General features: G+C 36.6%; 3 protein-coding genes across 4 annotated transcripts in view; 2 read left to right on the plus strand and 1 right to left on the minus strand.

Moving 5' to 3' along the window:
• The first annotated feature begins 86 nt into the window (after positions 1-86).
• On the plus strand, positions 87-2,953 carry LOC124631358 (alcohol dehydrogenase 1-like). Its single transcript, XM_047165722.1, has 5 exons — positions 87-383; positions 663-911; positions 1,402-1,575; positions 1,895-2,034; positions 2,400-2,953. The coding sequence occupies exons 1-5, from the start codon at positions 87-89 to the stop codon at positions 2,551-2,553; spliced, it is 1,014 nt and encodes a 337-aa protein (XP_047021678.1). The 3' UTR covers positions 2,554-2,953.
• A 2,281-nt stretch (positions 2,954-5,234) lies between these two features.
• Positions 5,235-8,236, plus strand: LOC124630995 (15-hydroxyprostaglandin dehydrogenase [NAD(+)]-like). Of its 2 annotated transcripts, none has more exons than XM_047165062.1 (5): positions 5,235-5,434; positions 6,019-6,255; positions 6,647-6,820; positions 7,261-7,433; positions 7,727-8,236. In XM_047165062.1, the coding sequence occupies exons 1-5, from the start codon at positions 5,339-5,341 to the stop codon at positions 7,875-7,877; spliced, it is 831 nt and encodes a 276-aa protein (XP_047021018.1). In that variant the 5' UTR covers positions 5,235-5,338; the 3' UTR covers positions 7,878-8,236. The 2 variants fall into 2 exon arrangements, with proteins under 2 accessions (XP_047021018.1, XP_047021019.1); XM_047165063.1 differs by having other exon boundaries at positions 5,244-5,434; positions 7,261-7,415.
• Positions 8,237-8,948: 712 nt separating this feature from the next.
• The window catches only part of LOC124630994, a 133,487-nt gene continuing 119,348 nt past the window's right edge, over positions 8,949-23,087 (minus strand). The window contains exons 4-14 of the mRNA XM_047165061.1: positions 19,101-19,392; positions 18,111-18,700; positions 16,308-16,663; positions 15,585-15,818; positions 15,170-15,358; positions 14,660-14,866; positions 14,273-14,486; positions 13,830-14,060; positions 13,343-13,530; positions 12,737-12,959; positions 8,949-12,295 (exon numbers count right to left, since the gene is read on the minus strand). Coding sequence (XP_047021017.1) covers positions 12,188-12,295; positions 12,737-12,959; positions 13,343-13,530; positions 13,830-14,060; positions 14,273-14,486; positions 14,660-14,866; positions 15,170-15,358; positions 15,585-15,818; positions 16,308-16,663; positions 18,111-18,700; positions 19,101-19,392 — 2,832 coding nt within the window. The 3' untranslated portion in view covers positions 8,949-12,187. The remainder of the gene's footprint in view (positions 12,296-12,736; positions 12,960-13,342; positions 13,531-13,829; positions 14,061-14,272; positions 14,487-14,659; positions 14,867-15,169; positions 15,359-15,584; positions 15,819-16,307; positions 16,664-18,110; positions 18,701-19,100; positions 19,393-23,087) is intronic.

Genomic DNA, 23,087 nt, shown 5'->3' on the forward strand with positions numbered 1-23,087 from the left:
AAGTGGTTGGTCTGTAAATTTTTGTATAAAAATCCCAAAAAACAAAATTCATTAAAAAATCGTATGTTTTATTATTTTCCGTGTATATGGCTCGCGGGAGATACGCGACGCTAACTCGTTACTGCCTCACAAACAATGTGCTACAGAATAAAAAGCAACTATGCCTGCGAAGATCTCGGTCGCACCAGACAAACACAAAAGTGGTCTGCCCTCAAGAGGTTTATCAAAAATTACTGTTCAGTAAAATAGGATTAGTTTCTTGTATTCAGGAAAACTTTTATAGATCGTGTATGTATGACTGGAATGGTGCTGTTATGCTCGTTACTGGTACCAGGGGAATTGGTGCACATATTGTGAGGTTTGGATTGGAACAAGGTGTTAAGGTAAGATGTAGAAATCAGAAGGTTCGTCGTCATAGCTGAAAACTTTGCCTGCTGGAAATAGAGCTCCCCAAACTGGGGACAATTTAGGTGGAGGAGGATTTGCTCATAGGTACCTACTCACCGCTTTGGGAATACGTGTTGGCTAGAGCATCGTGGGATATTTTTAGGCATGGAGTCGATTCGATGATGTTGCGAGCAAGCAAATATTTATTCTATAAATTATATATTTTTTTACAATATTACATTATCCTATGTGTAATTCTCACTTTTATCTTCCAGAATGTAACAAGTTTGGACATCGATGAAAAAAGCGGCCTAGCATTACAATACGAGTTGAACCATAAATATGGTGAAAAGGATAAAGTGAAGTTTATAAGTTGCGATTTCACAGACGTACATCAACTTATGGGAAGATATCAGGAAATACTGTGGGATAAAAACCAAACCTTCGTTGTAATCAATGATGCTGAACTACTGAATAATAATTTGAGTCAACAGCAGTCTGGCGAAGAAAGAAACACAATTGCGGTGATCATCTAGCTAGATTATAAATAAGAGACTTAAAATATTATACTGGTTGCAAAACTCACCTGCAGCAACTGCATGAAAACAGTCGATATCTGAGGGCGATCTTCGATCCAAAACGGTTTTATGTAAATACATACCAGTCGTGCAGCCAGTAAACGCATGGGCGTAGCCACAGTGGGGCTGCATTCAAAACGTGCCTACCTTAAATGTTACAATAATCCAAATAGATTCAAGATCGTTACCGTTACCACCTGGCGCCCCTATTTCCTTGGCGCCTGTGTGCGCTGCACTCTTCGCACACAGGGATGGCTTTGCCCTTCTGATGAAGGCCACGGTATCTCCTTCGAACAATCCGGCAGCCCAATTTTGCTTCCCTGCATTTTATACTTAGTTCATGTTCTAAGTTAAGATAGTTTTCACAATCTTCTCGTACCTATGCGCCTTATAGATGTGCCTTGCCTAATCTCAAAAATATATTCTGTATTTTCAGACTGGCCTCGTTTTAGGTAATTTGACGGCGTTAGATCTTATGCGTATGGATAAATATGGAAGAGGAGGCACTATTATAAACATTTCTTCTGCATTCTCTCTATGTCCCACACCGTTGACTTCGGAGAATACATCTACAAAACATTCGGTTATGACTATGTGCATCGGCCTAGGCGTAAGTGAATTTCCAATTTATCAACCTTCCTTTGGAAACAAATGTAGCAAGCAACCCTTTTTTTTCGAATGCTTTGGAATGTTAAATTGTATAAAAAACGTAGTTAATTGAAATGGAGAGCTTGTCTGATTGGTTCAATAAAAATAATAATTATGTTTGCTGTGAGCGCAAATTTTGAATCACGACCGGCTATGCTTTCTCACTTGTGTGTAAAAGTCGATTTTGGTCACTGAAAACAGCAAAATGTACGTAGGTATTCTACGAATTCTTAGTAACAAATAGGTACTGTAATGCCAACTATTATGAAAATCCTTTTCAGAATGACGAATTCTTTCGTAAAACTGGTGTTCGTGTAATAACTGTCTGTTATGAAGCAAGCGATCCTAAATACGAAAATGTATCTCAATACGAATCGGAACCCAGATTTTCTACCATTATGAGTCCGTGTAGCAATCAATGGTGCGTAACTTTTGTTCACAAAAATCAATAATAAATCAAACAGGTACCTGCCTATTTTTTGTTTCCGGTTATTAGAGAGGAACTGGGAACTAGGAGAAACTGTTGGTAATCTATACCCAAATTTAAAAGGGGGGGGGGGGGGGGGGGGGAATTTAAGAGGGGGACAAAATTCGATTCGGTTGATTGCAGTTAATTAAAATTAGGATCAGGAGAGATTCAAGTGAAACACTGTACCCTAGTGGGAATGCGCTGGTAGTTGGTGCTATGTAAATCACAAAGAATTACGTTGTGACACTTTTTCACACTACCACACTTGCGTATCACAAATTTATTTAAATTAACATAGCGTTCCATTATCTCTGCAGTCCGAGGTCAGCTGCTCGAGCCATCATCGAAATCTTCAAGCATGGCAGCAGTGGGAGTATATGGGTTATCAAAGACGACAAACCAATCGAAGATATCACTTACATAGTCAAGAAGTCCTACAGTACCCACAGTTTTGAAACTCAGATGCGATGAACCGTCATATCTCATTTAGGTCATAGCATAAAATAAAGGATTCCGCTCCCATCCAGCAAAAATAATTCAAATATGGACCTTAAAGTGTTGCTCTTTAGAAACACTTTACATTGGCAGCATAAATTAGCAGACAGCCCGCTGTTAGCGAGCTTACCACTGTTTGACTGCCATGGTGACTCGTTTGAGAGAGCTAAAATCTTTAATGTTATCACCCATCATCTGCGTAGCCTTTTCCCAAGTATGTTGACTAAATAGATGCAGCTGAGTACCAATGTTTTAGAGGTAGATGGATTGACTGCCTCTACCCAGTTATCAAGGCAACACTACTGCCAAAGATGTTCATTTTGTCCACATTGAGGTATTATTGTGTAGTAAGAGCAGATTAAACCTTTTGTTTCTATTTAAAAGTGTTTTATTGTAAAAATAAATAAATTATTGTTTGTGGTTTTAGATGGGATTTGGAAGAACTTCGAAATACTTCATTATCATCATCACAGTGACGTTGACGTTGACTGCTGAATATAAACCTCCCCTCCCATTTCGAAAAAAAGCTAGAGACCAATTGTCGAAGTACCTATTTATACTGTAACTTTAAAGTAAACTTTTTGAATGGAAAATCATTAAACGTCCCCTCCCGCTGAGGGTTAGCGGCATGACAGAGTGTCAGACTCTCCTGTTCCTTCTTAAGCCTTTTATGTACCAGGGCCGCGGTAACTCTTTCTCACAGCCAAGGCAAGCCTTGGCCCTGCCTGTCAGGCCCTGCTGGAGTTTGATGACGCTTTTGTTTACTCTTTCTGCTTAAATACTTACAAGCCTCCAGCTATCCAGGACAGCGAAGCGGTTTGCCAGATATGTGATTACGCGATGACCTTAAGAATTTTGTGGTTTGCTGGTTGCATGCTAACAAACTAATTAAGTATAAACGCATGAAGTAGTTAAGAAAATCACATTCATTTGCTGAAGATTTGGAAAAAAAACTTGCCAAGATTTATTATTTGGTCATAATGACGTCAAAATAAATCAAAATAATGTGAAATCAAAAGTTGAAAACAAACTGTAATTAGCACACGATAACCAGCAGATAGTAAAATTAATATTTAAATAAAAACCTTATTATCATACAAAATAAAATCTAGGTCATGGTCGACTTTGTTATTCTGTTAAAACCTTGTTCACCACTGACAGATACCTAATATGGTATTTTATTACGTATATCTTCTCCATCAAAAGTCTTTAGTGACCATAGGGTGGCATCGGAGAACACGTCAATGTCGGTCCTGCGCCTGAACTCTCTCCGGTCGTGTTGCATTGCTGTCCCATCGGGCTACGAGAGTCAAGGAATAGTGAGTGCACCTGTGTCTGCGCAAATGCTTGTGCACTATATGTCCTGCGTAGTTGGCTTGATCTCCTTATATGAGAACAGCTGTCATGGCCGATAAATCGGCTTGGAGGACATCATCATCATTTATTACGCATAATGAAACAGTATGTATTTTTCAGTAAGAAACAGTAGTGCAGCTTATTTATATACCAGACTCTTATGTTGTGCATATGAAATAAGTAGACAGGGTAATGTTACTTTGCGGTTAACTTGCTAATGAGTTCGTTTAACGAACGTATTTTATTTTGTGTGCGTTCTAAACCTATATTTCTTAGGTAAACATTTAGTGCTATTAGTTTAAATAGTGTGATGTCTATGTGTGGGAAATAGTGCTTGTAATATTTTTGCGGTTGAAGTCAAGATAGGTTTAGTAAGTACATACCGTAAATAAATATTGTTATCTGTCTAAAATGTAGGAAAATATTATTATCTGAAACTTGCAAAATGTAACAATTGAAATACCTAAAAAGATTAGGTTTTTATTGTAGTTTTGCATGTTCCGGTAGGTTTCAACGCTTTGCTTCCACACTAATATTACAAAGAGGAATTTGTTTGATTGTTTGTAATGGATACACTCAAAAACCTGGACTGGACTGATTTACTTACAAAATTCTTTCACTGTTCACACACTCTTCCCTAATAACATCAGATATATTTTATCCCGCAAGGTCAGTACCTAGTAGGTACCCACGGGATGCGCGCGAAATCGTGGGATAACGGCTAAGTAGCTGTTTCATAAAGCTACATAATAATTTTAAATAAACATGTCACCTTTTTCGCAATTATTACCTATCACCTATTACCACTCCAGCTCAGTTTACATTAACTTATCTGATATCACTGTTCTATTTATCTGAATCAACAATGACTTGTCTTTAAATAATACACAACAATTAATTGTACCTAGGAACTATACTTAGGTATATAGGTAAGTAGCTTTTGTAATATCATACTATCGCAATTCAAACACTACAATAAGTACCTACCTAGGTACTTTAAGATCTTAGGTGTTCTACACACCAAACCGCCTAAAGACCCAGTCAAGACGACTTCTAATCGGTGATATTAATTCCATTGAACTGCGACACAAAAAAATAGAGTTACCAACTTCAGGAAAAGGGCACTTAAATAGGACTCCTCAATAACTTAAAATTAATCACTTTGGGCAAACTGATTTTAAGGTATCCTTATGCGCAATTAATTTTAAACTGCTTACACGTACCTATGTGATATGTCGTGACGAATATTTTTCGACCAATATTTTCCACTTTTCGATTGCAGGGTCGACGGGTTGCGGTTTCGTGTATAATCGGCCTTTGGATCATCTAATGACATTTAATAGGCCTTACGTGCATATCTACAGTTCAGTTCGTCAGTCGGCAGTGTGTTAGCGTGATAGTAAACATGTTCGAGCTCAGAGATAGAGTATTTTTCGTGACTGGCGCGGCCGCGGGAATAGGTGCGGGGATGGTGAAGGCATTCTTGGATGAAGGGGCTAAGGTAAGTTGAATTATATTTATTTTACAGTTTTAATAGACAGGGCTGCATAATTGACTGTATTTTTAACCGACTATCTAAAAAGGAGGAGGTTCTCAAGTCGGATGTTATGTATTTTATCAGTTTGAATTTTGGCAAGAATACCTACCTACCTAATTAAAAAGTTAGGATGTTAAAAATGTTTATTGCCTTTTTACTGATATCACTATCACTCAATGTTCCTATTACTGTGATCTGTAACACGTTAGCAATAATACCTAGTATGCGTGTGTTAGTACACCTGTAGTACCAGTTTCATTTATTTCAATTAACGTACTTTCAGTCCTCGTCAAATATTTTTGCCCCTGTATAAAGTTGCATATACGCAATAGAAAATGTGTAGCCAATTTTTTAACCGATTTCAAAACAGGAGGTTCTCAATTTGACCGGTTTGTGTGCGATCATCTCTAGTTTGGCTGAACCGATTTTGCTTTGGTTTTCAATTTAGTATTTGTCAAATTTTGGAGAAGGTTTTAGATATTTATTGAAGCCGGTTTTGAAGGTTTTGTTTTTTTTCCAGATAGGTTTTAAAATCTTTCGATTTTCAGCATGTAGCAGCACTAGATGTAGACATTGCAAACGGAAAAGCCTTAGAAGACGAGCTGAACACTAAGTACGGAGACAACAAAGTGAGGTTCCACAAATGTGACGTCACAACCAATGAGCTGGATGCGGTATACGACAATGTGGTGAACGACTTCGGATACATCGATGTGGTGATCAACTGCGCTGGCATCATGAACGATAGACCTAATGTGTATCTTAAAGAGATTGATATTAATGTGGTTAGTATCTGTATCTACGAGTACCTAGTAGTTATTATTTAAAGTATTTTCGGGTTAATTCACTCAGGTAGGTAGGTATATCATCAGTTCAATTGTACATTTGCTTCCTTAAATTTTCCTGATTTCTGACATATTTTCTCTGCTCTGCTTTTTTGAGTTTTCAACATTATTCTTCGTAAATGAGAAATTTAAATTTGTGCGATCATTTTCTTAATAATTACTAACCTTACTTTGTCTTATCTTATTGACAGACAAAACTTATATTTATTTTTGCTTATAACATATGAATATTTTTGCTTAGGTACCAACATTATCAACTTTACTTTCATATGAAATCTTTCAGTTCAAATTACCTACAGTTCCTATGTGTATAAAAATGTTTTTTTTTCAGACTGCCCTAATAAAGAGTTCCTTCAAGGCTTTCGATCTGATGCGCAAAGACCAAGGCGGAAGAGGTGGCACTATAATAAACATTTCTTCAATTGTTGGGCTGTTCCAAGCTCATCTGTTGCCAGTGTATACTGCTACCAAGAGCGCAGTGCTGCAGTTCAGCAATTGTCTTGGTGTAAGTAACTATCTACTTAATTTTACAAGATTATTCTGGTACCTAGCGTTAATTTTAATCTAAAGTCTGCCGCTTCGGAGGAAAACATTTACCCTCATTATTAGTTAGCTATCATTCTGTTGGTGTTAAATATTATGGAAGTTCAAATATGTTACTCGTGGAGTACTTTACTGTTTTATAGATGAGCGTTTCTGCTTTTATTTGCACTGTGATAATATTACATTCACAGTACAATAGTGTAATTGTAATAATTGCTTTATTATGTTAGCTAGTTATCAACGATGCTTAATAATTAGATGCTGCAAATAATTTATCTTGATAGTATAGTACATAATTATCCCTGGTATTGACGACTAACTTTCAAATAACAATATATGTATCTTTACTTACAGCAAGGCTCTAGAAGTCAGTTGATAAAATAATCTTGATAATAATTTCAGATGGAGCCACATTCGACTCGTTCAGGAGTAAGAGTACTGACGCTATGTTTCGGATGCACAGACACCAGTTTATTCAGTGCTAACAAAATGGGAGCCTTTGACAAAGAGACTGATGAACTACTGTTCGGTAGTTTAGGAAAATTGCCTATACAAACGCAAGTATTCAAATTCAGGTCCCATTCCTTGACTTTTTAATCCGTTTTGCAATATTACATTGGCCCAGGTAAAGCAAGCTTCAATCGATAGTACGCGAAAGATCCTAGTTGTACCATAGCAACTATTGGCCACCAGTACTTTATAGAAGGAAATTCCTTGATTAACCATACAGACTTCATTATGCTTTGTGGTAGCTCTACTCACATCTATCACTGTTTGAGTACTCAACAGAAGGAAAGAGGCCGCCCAGAAGCACAATAAAAATAATTACCTCCTTAATTGCTGTCTAATATTTCTTAAAATCTTTCAGAATCCAATCAGCAGTGGATGGACTAATCCACGCATACAAGAACGGCGCAAGCGCAAGTACTTGGCTGGTCACGTCAGACAGACCTGCTGAAGATATCACTGGAAACGTCTCTAAAGCATACGAAATAATGAGTCAGGGAGTATTTAGTTAGATAAAGATGTACGGAACTTAGATATAGGAAATAGGTAAAATAAATATGTTAGTAAAGAGAGGTGAGAAAAGACAGCAGAAAAATTACAGCTACGTCTGGCAACCCAGCCAGCTCAGCCTGTGTCTCCTGCATCTTATCGCAAGAAGTACCAGACTACCAAAATAGCCAGGCCTTAATGAACATCCAAATGACTGTCTGAAATAGTTAGGAAGCATTCCTACTAAGTTTTAAAAATGAAAAAATGTGTACTTAAGTATGTATTTTAAGTACAATAGTTTACCACTACCTTTGTATAGTGCTATAGTATTATATATATTTTTTTGTAATCAACCAAATAAAGTATTCGTTTACGGAATGAATACATATTTTCATTTTAATAACAAACCGTTGTATTGTATTCATCATGTTGATGTTAATGTCAAAAGCGGTCAAAATCAGCAGTGACCTCGGCATTGCGATCACAATAAAATTGTGTACGGTTTACTTTGTACATTTTTAAATTTTATATACATTTCTATACTTTTTAGCAGCAATTAGCAGTTTCCTACTTACAGCGGCAGCGGATACGTCAACGATGTACGCAGATTTATATTCAAACTTGGAATTTTTATGCAAATACCCACAAACTGACCTTCGTAAACTTACATAGCGGTTTGTTTTTTTTTTAAAGCTATGTCTAGGCCGATGAATGACCTCTTGTGACTCGGCCAAGGTTCTTCAAAATTGTATAAATTGTACCTTTATGCGACATAATTTGGTTTGATATTGAAGTGGTACCTTCTAGAAGGTACCTTCTAGAACTTGACCCAAAAACATGTTGCATAACTTGAATATTGATATCTATGACTGGCTTTGAATGCATGTTACCAAATGGGAAGTTTGTTCCACCATTTCTTCTTCCCAGCAAAAATACATAGGAAGTGGTGAAGGGCGGGCGTTTTTGAGGCTGTCTTTTGTAAACTTTGCCTTCAAAAAGTGCGACTTTATATATATTTTTTTTGTCTTTTCTATGAATTCAGGCCAGACTTAATAGATAATGGTGATTTATGGGAAAAATTAAACAAGAGCTCATGCAGTAAATACTTATATTTTTAAAAACCTCTTATTATCATCATAACTCTTCGTAATCATTGTTTTGAACGTGAAATTATGTATCTCTGCTTATTACAGCTATTATCCATCATTATTGTCTTCCAGGATAACACCTGATTCTGTTTAATTAGTATCCGTAATCAATTATCGTATCTGATATGGCGTAACGAATTGAGGAAAAGAAAACCGGAGTTTTCGTTTACATTATGGAAGACGATACAAACGTTCTACTCCATTTTGACTAATAATCCTTACAATTACAATTATCTAAATATAAAATATTAAAAACAATAATGAAAACAATAATGACAGCGTTATTTTACAAATGTTTTACAAACGCGCTTCACTTGGCGCCTTTAGAGTAAACTTCCTTAACGCGCGAAATTTTATTACAGTTATTGAGCTGCCATATTTAATTTCTATAATTATTAAAAGTGTAGAACGAAGATATAGATCAAATTATTAATTAAATAAATAGTAATATATTATTTTATATATAAAAAATCTTAACTATATTGATCTAAATGCTGAACAACATTCCTCGTTTCCATTCGTCTTCCCGACTTTAAACATAATTGTACAAATATAATAATAAATAAATAATTATTGTTGTATTCAATAAATATGATCAAATAATTACCTAGATTTCACTAATAGTTAACGCGATATAATAAACTTTAATAATTTCCTTGGGAAACAAACATATTATATCACTTTAATACATTTCTAAGATATGAATAGTTTTTTTTTTTTTTTAGATTTTATTTACATCGCATTTTATTCGATTAGGATATTTATTTTGATGTTCCTACAATATGAAAATTCTTCGAATGTTTTAATAGGAATATTTATATAATATCTCCGTTATTTCATAAAGCTTGCGATATTGATGTGTTTATTGTTTTTAATGTCATCTGTTGGGCGGTAAACGCAACGAGTGTGCCAAAAGTGGTAAAAAAACAATAAAAATCGAAGAAAAATCCATCAAGACATACAACACGTTGCTAATTTCGTTAATTGAACATGAATATCCTTATAAAAATGGCAGTTTTATATCACGTATACGAATTCAGAGTAACGTTTAGAACACAGATCAACGTTTATTCGATTCCTTCAATTAACAAATTAATAGAAATTATTGCCGCGATTTTTAACACGAACTTTACTGCGGTAGTGATACCCGAAGATAATGTCTACATTCAATTAGACTTCATTGAACTATTTCTACGTCACTAGGTTATTTATATTCATTCACAATTTTAATTACTGCAGAGCGTTAAAAAATAAGTAGATCAATAATTATTATAAAGCAATTAACCTACATGCCTAATAACATCCAAAATGGTTTTACGGCCACGGTCATTATTCTCGAAGGACATTAGCCAGCTGCGTAGGGCATAAGAGTATCGTAGGGTACAATAGTTTACGCAGACACAGGTCAACTCTATAATCATCTCAGGACAGGAATGGAGAGAGATCTTCAAGGACTAACAAAACTCATATTTGAGTCAATAAATATATTGAACGGGACGTTCTAAGTAACTCCCAATAACTACCGATTACGCTTTTTAACGCTCCGAAGTGTTTTTATCAAGCATACTAACCGCAATTAATATTTTCGTGTATCACTACACCGCAGTAGTTTCCAATATACCTAAATAACGATTAACAAACCTTGATTAAGAGACACTACAAATATTTACATCATGCCAATCGATCTCACTCAAATTGTGCTTCGTTCAATCATACAACAATTGCTTGTGCGTTTATCTGCAGGGTGACCATTTCATTCTTGACATTTCAACTTTAGGTACTTGATGAGATTAGACTTCGTTATAACAGGAAAGCAAAGGTGGATAAGGCGTATTTTCTAAGCCCGTGAGCTATGATTAAATTGACGATTGCTTGCATCTTAAGTTGGAACTATCAAAAGTCTCGTCCACGATGCTCCCGCGTCACATTTGTAGGATTGCTACCGCTTCAAGAACACAGTTTGAACGTTGTGCAATTTACGCAGACAAAAGGCATAACTCATCAGCAAGTATGACATTGGAAAAGAAACATCACTCAAGTATCAGTTGTAATCTCAGTGTGCGGCAAATTCAATTAGTTTTCGCGTCATCTAACTTCGTCTAAGTAGATATCTATTCCAAATTCTGTACCCGCGTGTCAAAATGCAATGGGCACTCTGTTAATGTCAAGCGTTTATTAATATTTGTCTTATATTTTCGAATGAACACATTTTTAGCAATCCTGCACTTTTCATCTTGAATTGGAATTACTTATTTAACATAAGTTCCGCAATAATAAAAAAATGTTAAACAACTTAGCGTTCATTTATTTTATAACATATGATTGTTTTGATAAGGTTAGGTATTATTGCGCAAATTATGTTGAATAAGTAACTATTTACATTATGCAGCCTTCTTCTTTAGTTATTCGTGTGTAAGACCGTTTCATGGCAGCTTATTTTACGTAAGTCCTTGTCTTAGTGTTTTGACATGTAGCAAAATCTCCTTTTATTCAACTTCTAAAAGGTTTGGAACACAGGTTCTTCAGAATCTTTAGAATATTGTCTGTATCTATAAATCAAACTTTTATAACACTGTACTGTTTACTCTGGTATTATAATGTTTTCTTTTTCACATTCTCTATGAATACCATATTTATTTTTGCTTTCGGCAGAAAGTCTGATTTGTTTAGACAAACGGAAGCCCACAATGAAACCAACCAACCCAAACATAACCACCACTCTCAAACATTATCATTAATTAAGTCAGAACCATCAAACCACTCATTTATATCATCGACCCGCCTCCGAGTCACGCCAACTCTTGGCCACCGATCGACAGCACTTGGTCCAAAATTTATATTCGCACTAACATTATCTACTTTATCAATAATCACATTTATTTACATTATTCTCATAGACATCGTTCGCAAATAATTATCGTACAACTTTCTATAAGGTCTTAACAATTATTTTGTGTGTCCACAAAATTTCAATTCAAATATTAATTATGCTATACCCTCAATCAACCAACAATTGACCCACTACTTAGAGGAATCGGTCAAACATATCTTACTACATGGCTATCTTTGGGAGTGGTCGCCCACTGTTTGGAAAGTATAAAGTGTTTGTTGGACTCTGCGCGGGAAATCAGTCACACAGTGGTGACGCGATCGATTTCCACATATCGCACAGAGTCCTCGCTTGGTCAGCAAATCACTTCTTTTTCATCGAAGATGGCGGTGTCAGAGGAGAGGCTCTTGAGCCGCTGTTGTAGTGCGGAGCGGCGCCGCCGACACGAGCGCGCTGCGGCTATCTGCGGAAATAAGGACGAAAGTGTTCTTTAGCATTGTCGTTGATTGAAGCTTGACTTAGTGACACCTACCTACGTTGTAATGAACTTTTGATAACAGGAACATGGTATACCATAGGATAGGGAGGTTTCCATAGGTTAGGAGGAGGATAGGAGCTTTCAAAAAAACCAAATAGCATAATTTACAGGCTTAAAAGAGCTTCTTAAAACCATAATTCATCTATAGACCATCAAGTAGGCCTTTTGTTAATGACAACGGCACGATTTTTGTAACGGGCGACGTGCCGACGCTCCGTATTCAATAGGTTAGAAATGTTTGTTAACACAACGGGCACATGTGCCTTGCAATGAAAAGTCACCCGTCCGTTATCATAAACAAGAGGCTTTACTTTTCAGTTTTTGTAATGATAAAAATGCTGCATAAATGGCGCATAAACTACTCACCACAGCAAAAGCCGCGAGCACAGTAAGCGCAAGGAACGCAACAGCGTAATGCGCGGGAACTCGCAGCAACGCAGAACAGTGCGCGAGTCGCTCGTCCTCGCCGCGCGGGCAGTGCGGCGTGCCGTCGCACCACAGCGCGGGCGCGATGCACGCGTCAAGAGACGCGCAGCGGTACTCGCATTCGCCGGAGAGCGCGAATACGCCGCCGTGGGAACTTGCGTGTCTGGAAGGTGATGGAATAGAGATTAGAGAGTATCCTTGGGTATACCGAACTTAAAAAAATTGTTAGACTGGTAATGTCTATAGCTACTTACAGTTGTTCCCAATATTTTATCTATCTGTTGATTTGATTACTAGATTTTGAATTTTGACTTTAGCCCCATAGAAGTTATGTTGAATTCCTACCTTTAGGCCCTAGTCCTCCTCAACAGAAAGACAGAATATTGTCAACGGCCTTTAGTTATCCATAAAAATAGCCATAACCTAACAAATTTAGGAATAAATAATCGTCGAGCATACAAGGAAACATGGACTTTGGATATAAATGAAAATAAGACTAGACACAATCCTAAAATTAGCTTAAGTAACACTCAAACCAAAACTTACCTTCTAGAAAGTTCCAACCACGTAACATAATAGGAAGCAGGTTCTACTGCAATGAGTTCTACACTTAACGCCCTCGGCCAGTCCAGGTCGAAGTGGTCAGAGGCTGAGGGAGACGCGAACACGTGACGAGCGAGGGGATCCACTTCCCTCGACCAGCCATCGGAGAAGACTTCTACCATATCATCCATCTAAAATTGGTTTAAAATGATTTAGACTAGACAACAATTTGAATAAACGTAAGGTTGGAGAGTTTGTTCATTGAAGATCTTAGAACTGGTTTTCATACAAACTGTTTATTTTAGGAAGACATTGTTTCATCAATGGAAAAACTGCCAGTGTAATGACATACAGCTACTATCTTTACAGTTTTAATAATTCACCTTCCATCAGTTGGACAATAAATTTACAGGCCAGGCAAATCAATTGTTCATTACCGTATGACCAGACATTGCAAAAAAAATAATAGTCATGATGTATAATAATATACCTGTTCTTCTGGAGGTTCAGGACAAATAAACGTAGGTATCAGTCCCCCAGTGTACACTGCTATTCTGTTCGGAGTCCTACAGAGATGTCTCATGTCTGGAGCCACTGTGATATTGTTGAGGAGAGTAAAGTTGTCCAGTTCAGGTTCTCTGATGATGCTGCCTCGAATCTGGAGGTACAGGTAACGGCCCGGGGAGGGGTCGATGAGCCATGGACGACGTTCGCATCGTTCCTGAAATCAGTAAGAACGGGATCAGACTACATAGCTTTAGAGTTAAAAGATCGAAAATAAATATGCATGTACATGTTTTGCCAGATGCTTAATTGGGAAATAAAATTATTGATCTCTGTACACATTAGTCTAGTTTTTTACATATAAAGTTCTCATCGATAACAATATATTTTTAGATTTTATTTTATTATATTTGATTTCGATCTTCTTACCGATTCAGACATAGGATTAGAAGATGAAAGTCTCATTTCTCCACTGGCGCCATAAACTCGATGTGAGGTTTCACATCCAGCTTCCAGCCTGATGAACTCTACTGAAGCTTCAAATCCAAAAGATCGGAAATCGTCAGAAGCAGACATGTTGACCACGTCAAACCTTAATTCGGCAACCGTGGCGAGGGATGTGAATTCGTAGTCTCCAACGTCACTAGAAAAAAAAATATAAATGATTATTTAGATATAAATGTATTTTACCGTCATAAGGACTTCATATCATAAGATTACACGAAAAATAAAATTGTCAGCAGAGTCTAGCAACCGTATTATTACCAAAAGAATGCCAAAATGGCTCTTCAAGAACACAACAAGAAGTATAGTTACCTGCATAAACAGTCTCTAGGTATCCTCGAGCCAGCGTCCTTCCAGGGTTTGTCAAAGATCCTGACAGCTGCAGTAATATCACCAGCACAGCGGTACCAAGGCGAATGAGCGGAGTGAACGGACCTGCATAAGCGACCTCCACTACGAATGCCCCATACTCGAACTCTAATCACTTCACCAGGGTTTGCTTCAAAACGGTAGGTGCAACTGGAAATATCAAAAGACTTGGTAAATGAACTGTGATTTCTGTGCTTAGTTTGCACAATTATGGGGAATTCTGGGACAAGTCTCTCGGTAATATTCCGAGAATTGAGACTGGTTGGTATGGGTAGAATAAAAGTAACCTCGCTCCAAAAGCTAGATATTTATATGCTGACCTCTTCAATGGATAATGGTGTAATATGTCTTACATAACAAAAATCAGCAGTTTTTGTATTATTACTATTTTCTATTTGTCTTCCCTGCGTGGCGGATCACGGCATGAACATATTTAAAGGAATTTGGACTTACCTAATATTACGATTGCCTCCTCTGCCATACAAAAACACGTCCCTTGGTGATGAAAATGTTATTGGCGGATCTGGCGGTGCTTCTGGGAATGATCGTGAAGCGAATCGTCTTGAACATGAGCCTCGGCCCCATGGTTCACCATCTTGATGTAGATCCACAAATTCGTACAGTGCTTTGAAATATACTGGTCTGAAAATTGATTATGAATACAAATTACTTAAGATTTTTTTGCAAAATCGAGCCTGTTTTACTGGAACAAAATCTACCAAAACAAAAAACAAACATATTGTTTCTCGAGTTCCGCAACCCTTTTCAGACATTTACTTAGTACTATACGATTCTACGTTACTAAGGCAATAGAATATTTACACACGGACGGATAACTGCCTATCGTAACGTATACATTTGTGCTTACTTCAATGCGGTCCCTTGCGTCAGCTTTAGTTCCAAAGTCAACGAGTCTCCTTTTGAAAGGAAGCTCTCAGTTTTTGCACAGGCTCTTGACCTTCGTAGCAGTGCATGCTCACAGGTCCTGGGAGCACGTTCACGGCAGAATCTGGCAACTAGGGTAGCATTTGTAGGTGGACGACCAACTATCACTGACTGAGGAGATGTTGCTCTCGACATTTGCACTGAACGTTCTTTGTCACTGCAATTATAACAACAAACATTATTTTTTTTTTATTATTTTTTTTTTTATTTTATTTATTGCTTAGAAGGTACATTTTACATTATAAAAAATATAAAATGTCCAACAAAACTGTATACACAGTTTATCTGTTGGATCAGATTTCTAAACTATTGACTTACTATTATAGGTTCTATTAAGTTAAGTTTACAATAATTATAAAATTAATATATTAGTATACATTAGTATTATATTATATATATATATATTATATATGTAATATTAGTATTATATATGTTAAGCTATATAAGTAGTATTAGGAGGTTGAGTATGGATGTACATAGTTGAGTATGGATGGCATAACTCAATATTATTTATTTTTCAATCATACTCCCAAACATTTTTACGACCAACAGCCGCAATCGTCATTTTTCACATCGAGATTTAAAATATTTGATTCACTTACATCATAAAATCAACCCAGCAAAGCGAGCGTGGAAAATGACTCACCAAAAAATATCGCTGCAACCGGGCGATATTCTCATCGGACCATCCCATATATTCAAATGGCTTCCACAGTACTCATCCTCAGGCAAGTTAGGATTCAGAGCGTTTGTCACATAAAATTTCAATACTGAAAACCACACTCTGAATCGTGGAGCTGAAAACGACGGTCTCCTGTAAATTATGTTCCGGCCCGACGGCCCCGAGGTGTCTATGCCTTGCATGTGATAAAGGCATGTGGTATTCGGAGGTAAGGAATGTTGCGGGTGTTCCAAAATCCCTCGGCCTGTTCCCCTTATCCAAAACTCGCAAGCCCTTTTGTTCTTGGCGTATGTCGGCGACTGTTGATCCACGAACCTGACCTAAAATTGATTAATTATGTGATAACCACGCTAAAGATCCTTTACTGTCCTTTATCATACTTAATGGAAGGTATAATAACAGAAGATTAATTATGAATTCCTTTATTTGCTCATGCATGTATTTATATTAAATATTTGAAATGAATGAATGATTAATTGAAAATAGTTCAATTAATATTTATCTTACGTTATTGGATTTGATGAAAACCACATAAAACGTTCAAACAAAATAATAAATAGTGAAATAGAAGCGATTATTGGAAAAACGATTACATCTGAATTTCATAGAACTCATTTATTATTACTAAATGTAATCAGGCTAAAATTATAATTAAAACAGCGCAAGCGGCTCACCCTCAGCCTCCATTTAAAAGAGTCATCAAAAAGTGTATTATAAAGAGTTAACTATATAGAAAAGTGAAAGATGGGGGTCGTCCTAATTTCATAAGTTGAAACAATGTGGGTTGGTGTAGAGTTCACCCGCTTCATTATTGTGACCGGCCGTGCGAGCCTACAGCCTACGTTACTAATTACACTTTGGCAGGGGCCCAAGCGATGCCTCGGGGGCACTACTTGATTTATTATTGTTCACTGAGAACGAAACACTTTAAATAACACTCCATGATGATATATTAGTCCATTAACCCAATTTCGGGATCATATGTGAGCCGATTAGATTTAGTTTTAGATCTCGTTATTGTCGAGAGGTGCCAAATTCGTGCCAAATCTGCTAGTTTAGTTAAAATGGTCTTACCGACTTGAATTTTATCAGTTGAATAAGAAAATTGCATTGAATTAATCCGCAACTAGTCTGTAAGTAATTGCATTGTAGGAAATGAATTTCTACATTCGCCGAGCTAATCGGATCCCATTAAAGATACTCTTAGTTGGAACAAAAGCCAAGCATTAAAGAAAAGAAGTTATAGTTTCCAATTTTCATAATCTGTAACACAGGAGCGCTTATCATGAAAAAGTTTCAACCGTTTTCCTGTAATTTCATTTTGGCCGGTGTCCAAATATGAACTGGTTTTTTTAAACTCCTATTAAAAGTGGAAAATGGACCCATTAACGGGAATGGAATATGTGAGTGAGTTTGTGTGAGTTTCTAAAGTTCTCTAAATGTTGGAAGTGAATGATTTTGGTACTAAGCGCATCAAAAATCGTGAAATAGGAATTTTATGACGTTTGAATTTTCGCCGTTCACATTTCACATTTTGATCACAGTTCGTCAATTCCCTAAGAAATAATTTTATCCTTCAAGAGTACTTAACCCACACCCAACTTTATGATAATTTGACTAGTGCCAAATGCAAATGCAAGTTGGATTTGAAAAGTTTTATCTATACCTTGCCAAGAAGTCATGAAGGTCTATAAATTCTATGTTTTCCAGATAGTGTAGCCTCAAGCCAATCTTGTTGAAACTAGAAAAATAATAAAAGAATCTTACCTCGACTTCGAGTTGAAATCCATGTAATGATTGCGACGTTACTGGTTGTAAAAATGTTCCAAAGGGGGACGTCGTGAACTCCACTAACAATTCAGGGCCACTCGATATAGCTTCGGGAACGGAAACGCCTCCTCCACAAAATCTCAAAATGACGGGGTCTCTTGTTGTATAGCCATCGTACACCGTCACATAGTCTTGCACTTCGTCACATTGTTGCCAAAATTTTAGCTCCCGTCCACTGTTGCCTCTTTCTTGTTGAGCTGCGTATAATGCTTTCTGGCTCCTAATTGAAACTAGTTGGCCATTCGGCTGTTTAACAACTATTAGAGCGTGTTTTCCTTGAGGCACTTCATGTTGTCGCACGGCATAGTAGCATGTCAAGTTCCTAGGGTATACGCCGGGAAAATTCGGTGATTGTAATCTACAGTTTTTACGATCACAGTCGCTGAATATCCGTGAGCAATAAGTTCCGGAGATCAAATCCCCAAGGTAATACTCGGGAGTTTTTGTCGTCTTCGCTACATTAGTATCTTCGCCGCGTGATATGTTTACGGGATAAGGCATTGGTCTCAGTTTGAAAAAAGGCCGTTCTGGAATGAGATACTGTTATTAGATTGTGACATTGATCTTCGAATTTTATTATGTTAGACACAGGGGATAGTTGTGAGGACCTAATATTTTATTTAGGTCGCCATTACTACTTTAGCCTTTTTCATCTAGGGAATTGAAAGTACTTTCATAAACGTATTATGAGTATCTAAATCTTGTACACAAAAACTCAATATTCTATTTATCTTAATGTTTGTTGCATCATTATTACGTCATCGTAATACTATCAGTGAAGCATACATACATATCGAACATTCTTATCAGCCTCCTTTGTTACCGTTCACAACAAAGCCTCCCCTTGCACGAACAACAATACCCAAAATATATTTAGCAGCAAAACGTTAACCGTACCGTTTGTCAAGAACACAATGATTTACGTACCCGAAGGAGGGGTCCCTCCATATCGCACTGTAGCATATTCCCTCCTCAAAACCTTGTAAGCCATTCTGAAGTCGAAGTTATAGTTATTTTGTTCTTTAGAAAGATGTAGGAGTCGTATGATAAGGGTGATAGATTTTGTTTCGCTGTAGTATATCGAAGGGCCCCAGGAGGTGCCACACCAGGAGCCCCCGACTTGTGGTCTGCTGGCTTCTTGGATTTGCATGTAGCCGTCGGGACAGCCATCTTCCGTGAAGGAGGTGAAGCGACCCAGGGTGAAGCTGTCAAAGAGGACCTGGAAAGAAAAGAAAATAAATAAGTATAGTAAATATGTAAAACTGCATAATTAATAGGTACGCTATGTATTATTATGTAAATGGTATGCATATAAATATGTTATAAATATTAGGCATCTTACCTACGTATGTTAGTTTAATTTAATGCATAATTAAATAAATAAATAATAAATAAATAAATGGTTTATTCATCCAAAAGGTACAGATGGAATAAAGCTAGGACTTAAAGCTAGTTACAGTTTCAGTACAAATAAATGGTAGATCACAATTTATGTAGGTTTAAGGTGCATCTGTTTACAATTAACGGTACCCTGTCTCTTAAACTAGGTACCTAGAACCTGTAACTTAAGAGACAGTGGGCGGCCATTTTGATAATGTATATTTACCTATTTCACGTGAGGAGCCTATCGATGTACCCACGGTTAATGGGTATTTATATGTACATCTAGGATGGAGACTGGGCTTATGTTTAATTAATACCTAATTTAAAGTAATCGGTATGTGTTGTAGAGTGAGAGTGTGAGTGTGTGTGTGTGAATTAGTGTGTATGTGTGTGCGTGAGTTAGGGAGTGTATGTGTGCGTGCTCTAGGCTATGTAGGTTAATATTGATTCAGTGTGATCATAGTCTTGTTGAAACAGCCACTCTGTGAGTTTATGTTTTATTTCCCATTTTGATAGGTTGATTATATTTAGTTTTTTATGTATTTTTCTGTAAATGAAAGAGCTCAGAATAAGATATTGATGTCTAGCGAACGCAGTTTTATGGCGGATACTTGGAATACTAATGGTACGTTTTTCTCGGCTGGATGGAGGTATGGATGAGTGTTTTTTAAGCACTGAGTGGAGCACATAGAGTTGACGTACTGTTAAAACTTTACAATCGGAATAGAGTTGGGTTGTTGGGTATCCGTACGGTTATCTGGTCATCACTTTGATTATGGCTCTCTGTGCTCTTTCAAGTTTAAGAAGGAAAGTTTTACCCGCCCCTCCCCACACCGTAATGCAGTACCCTAGTACCGATTGACAAAGGCCAAAGTATACCATTTTTAAGGTATCAAGGTTAGCGGATTCTCTCAGAGACTTAAAGATATGCAGGAGTCGAAGGGTTCTCGTGATCAGAGCATCTATTTGTATGTTCCATTTAAGTTCACTATCTATTTGTACTCCTAGATATTTTTATTAATTATTAGCATAGTATGAAATTCTTTGTTCGAACCAGGATTCAATCCCATCGTGCTGTGTAATCGCGTTTTCGTTCAAACGAAGAGACGGACTCATTACAAAAATCAATATTTTATGGTAATTTTCAGTCAGTCAAAGAAATGCATAAATCTTCATCAATATGTTGGAAAGTCATTAATATCTCATTTATGAAAAGTGGTAGAAATTCGCAGAATACATTGCCACATAACAGTATTGAACACTTTGGCAGCGAAAAGCCGAGATTGGAAAAGTAATGGAATTGCATTTCGCACGAGTTTCATTTCCTTTACCTATAATGTTCATCGGATTGACATGTATGTCTTATTATAACTTTTTGTTATTTTGTGTAGGTACTTATTTGTGACACTGAAAACATGTTTTTTTATTTATGGAGTATTTTTTTGTTAAAACTGCATAGGTGCATGGGGATGTGATACATATCCATTATTGTATATGTATAGTCTATCAGTCATGCTACTATTCCAATTAAAAAGAAATACGTTCGAAAGAAAAGGAAAAAAACCTTTGTTAAAAACCTGCAAAACTGTTACTCGCGATCTGCAAAATTATGATTCACTTTCGCCACACAGCAAATTGCGAGGTAACTGACCGAAATGGGACAAGTCAACGCGGAAAACGTAATTTGAGGGTGCAAATTGCATCTATGTGTCCGCCAGATAAAGTGTCGATAAGGATTCAGCTCTCTCGAGAATTTATGATTCGCTGCAACAAAGAAAACCTCGATTTTATTTCATTGAGCTCCGCTGCAGACACTATTACTCTTTGGCCTTTTTATTGGGTCTATATTTTGTCGCTCTGGTATTTTCTTTTACATTGGCTGATGCAAATGGAGAATCTTTTCTTTGCTGTATATTTTTTTAGTGAAGTCTAGGATGGTAGAAGAAATAGTGTAAAGCGTAGTGTTGGCATTGGAATTGTGTTTTGGTTAATACCTGTTACTGAACTGTGCTGAGTAACAAATATATTAAATATGTAAGGTTTCTAGCTAGTTATCATAAACACCATTGAGAACCGTATTTTTATGCGAACAGTTTAAAAAAATCCCATCATCACATCTTCCACGGCAAAATCAAGCAGCTCCGAATAACCACACACCTAGAAACACACAACCCAAAACAGATAATAACGTAACCAAATGTAATCCCAAACATGACTATCATCGAATTGAATCTGATATCTCGAAATGAAATACGAATCGGCGAGGACTGGAATCTGAAAGACATGTCCCTTCATATTCTCTCCTCTGAAGCAGAAAATACAATTTTGCACAGCTAGGGATGTTCTCGTGGGTCCTTGATGAAATTTAAATGTGCTCCTGCCTTCGGAAACGCGTTGTGGCGTTTTACTTTATGATCTCGGAATGTCGGAAGTGAAAAAGTGAACCTGTCTAGACTTTTGCGGATTTGATTTTGTGGTCTGGATTTTAGTTGCAGTATAAATTAGATTTTTGAAAATAAGAATAATGCAATTAAGGGTTATATTAAAATTATAATTAATTTATGGTTGCAATACTTTGACTAAAATTGTGCATCCAAGTTGCAATATCGTTTGATTTCGTTCCAGACACAAAAGAAAAACATTCAAACCATTTTGCGTCCACAGTCGCTATTTATTCAAATGCTTAGGATTTCGTTTTGTATTCAACATTCACGACAATTCTCAAGATTTTCAATTTATTCATTGTATTGTTACGCTAATATTAAAGTGCACACAAATTCTTAACTCCGAAGCTACATTGCTTGACTTACATTGCATCTTTTATTGCCTACATTCCGTATGTATGAGGAAAGAAATATAAATGATCTAAGTGAACAAAGTATTTACCTTATGGAAATGTTTGGTAAACGTATCTAATAAGAACTGCAACTTATATGGTAAAATACCAAGTATAATGAAAGTCTTGCAATATTCAAAAATGATTGTAAGATTATCTAACTGGAAATAGCCAACATAATTTAATCGTAATAAAATATTTCTTCAAAAATACCAACGATAAGCAAACCACACAAATGTAATAAACGTAGGTATACTCGTGAATGTAATATCCCACAGTAAAGCCAGAAAGTAATTACCAAGGATAGCTGCATCCAGAATTCATATTGAACGCTCCGATTGTTTTAGACCATTGAGATTGCTATCACTTCGGAATATTGCTGGTGCATTTTAAACCTAAAATGTGATGGTATCGGCAGTTGCGAGTAAAAAGTCATTTTTAGAAAAGTGTTTCAGTTACGTATGATTGGAAGAGTCTCTTGAAAACCTGACGCAAATTGTGGGTATACAGTTTGACAAGATTATAAAAGAAACATTTTATGAGATTCGTTTTTTTTTTTCTTGTTGAATAAAAAGACAAGTGTATGCGGCCTTAATCTTATTTTGAAATTGAATTTTAGGCATAGAATTGCCTAAGAGAAGGTGAAATAAGTTTAGAACTATGAAATTGGCAACGAGTGGATGTGCAACAGCAAA

This window comes from Helicoverpa zea, chromosome 6 (assembly GCF_022581195.2).
Source record: "Helicoverpa zea isolate HzStark_Cry1AcR chromosome 6, ilHelZeax1.1, whole genome shotgun sequence".
In the NCBI taxonomy this organism is placed as follows: domain Eukaryota; kingdom Metazoa; phylum Arthropoda; class Insecta; order Lepidoptera; family Noctuidae; genus Helicoverpa; species Helicoverpa zea.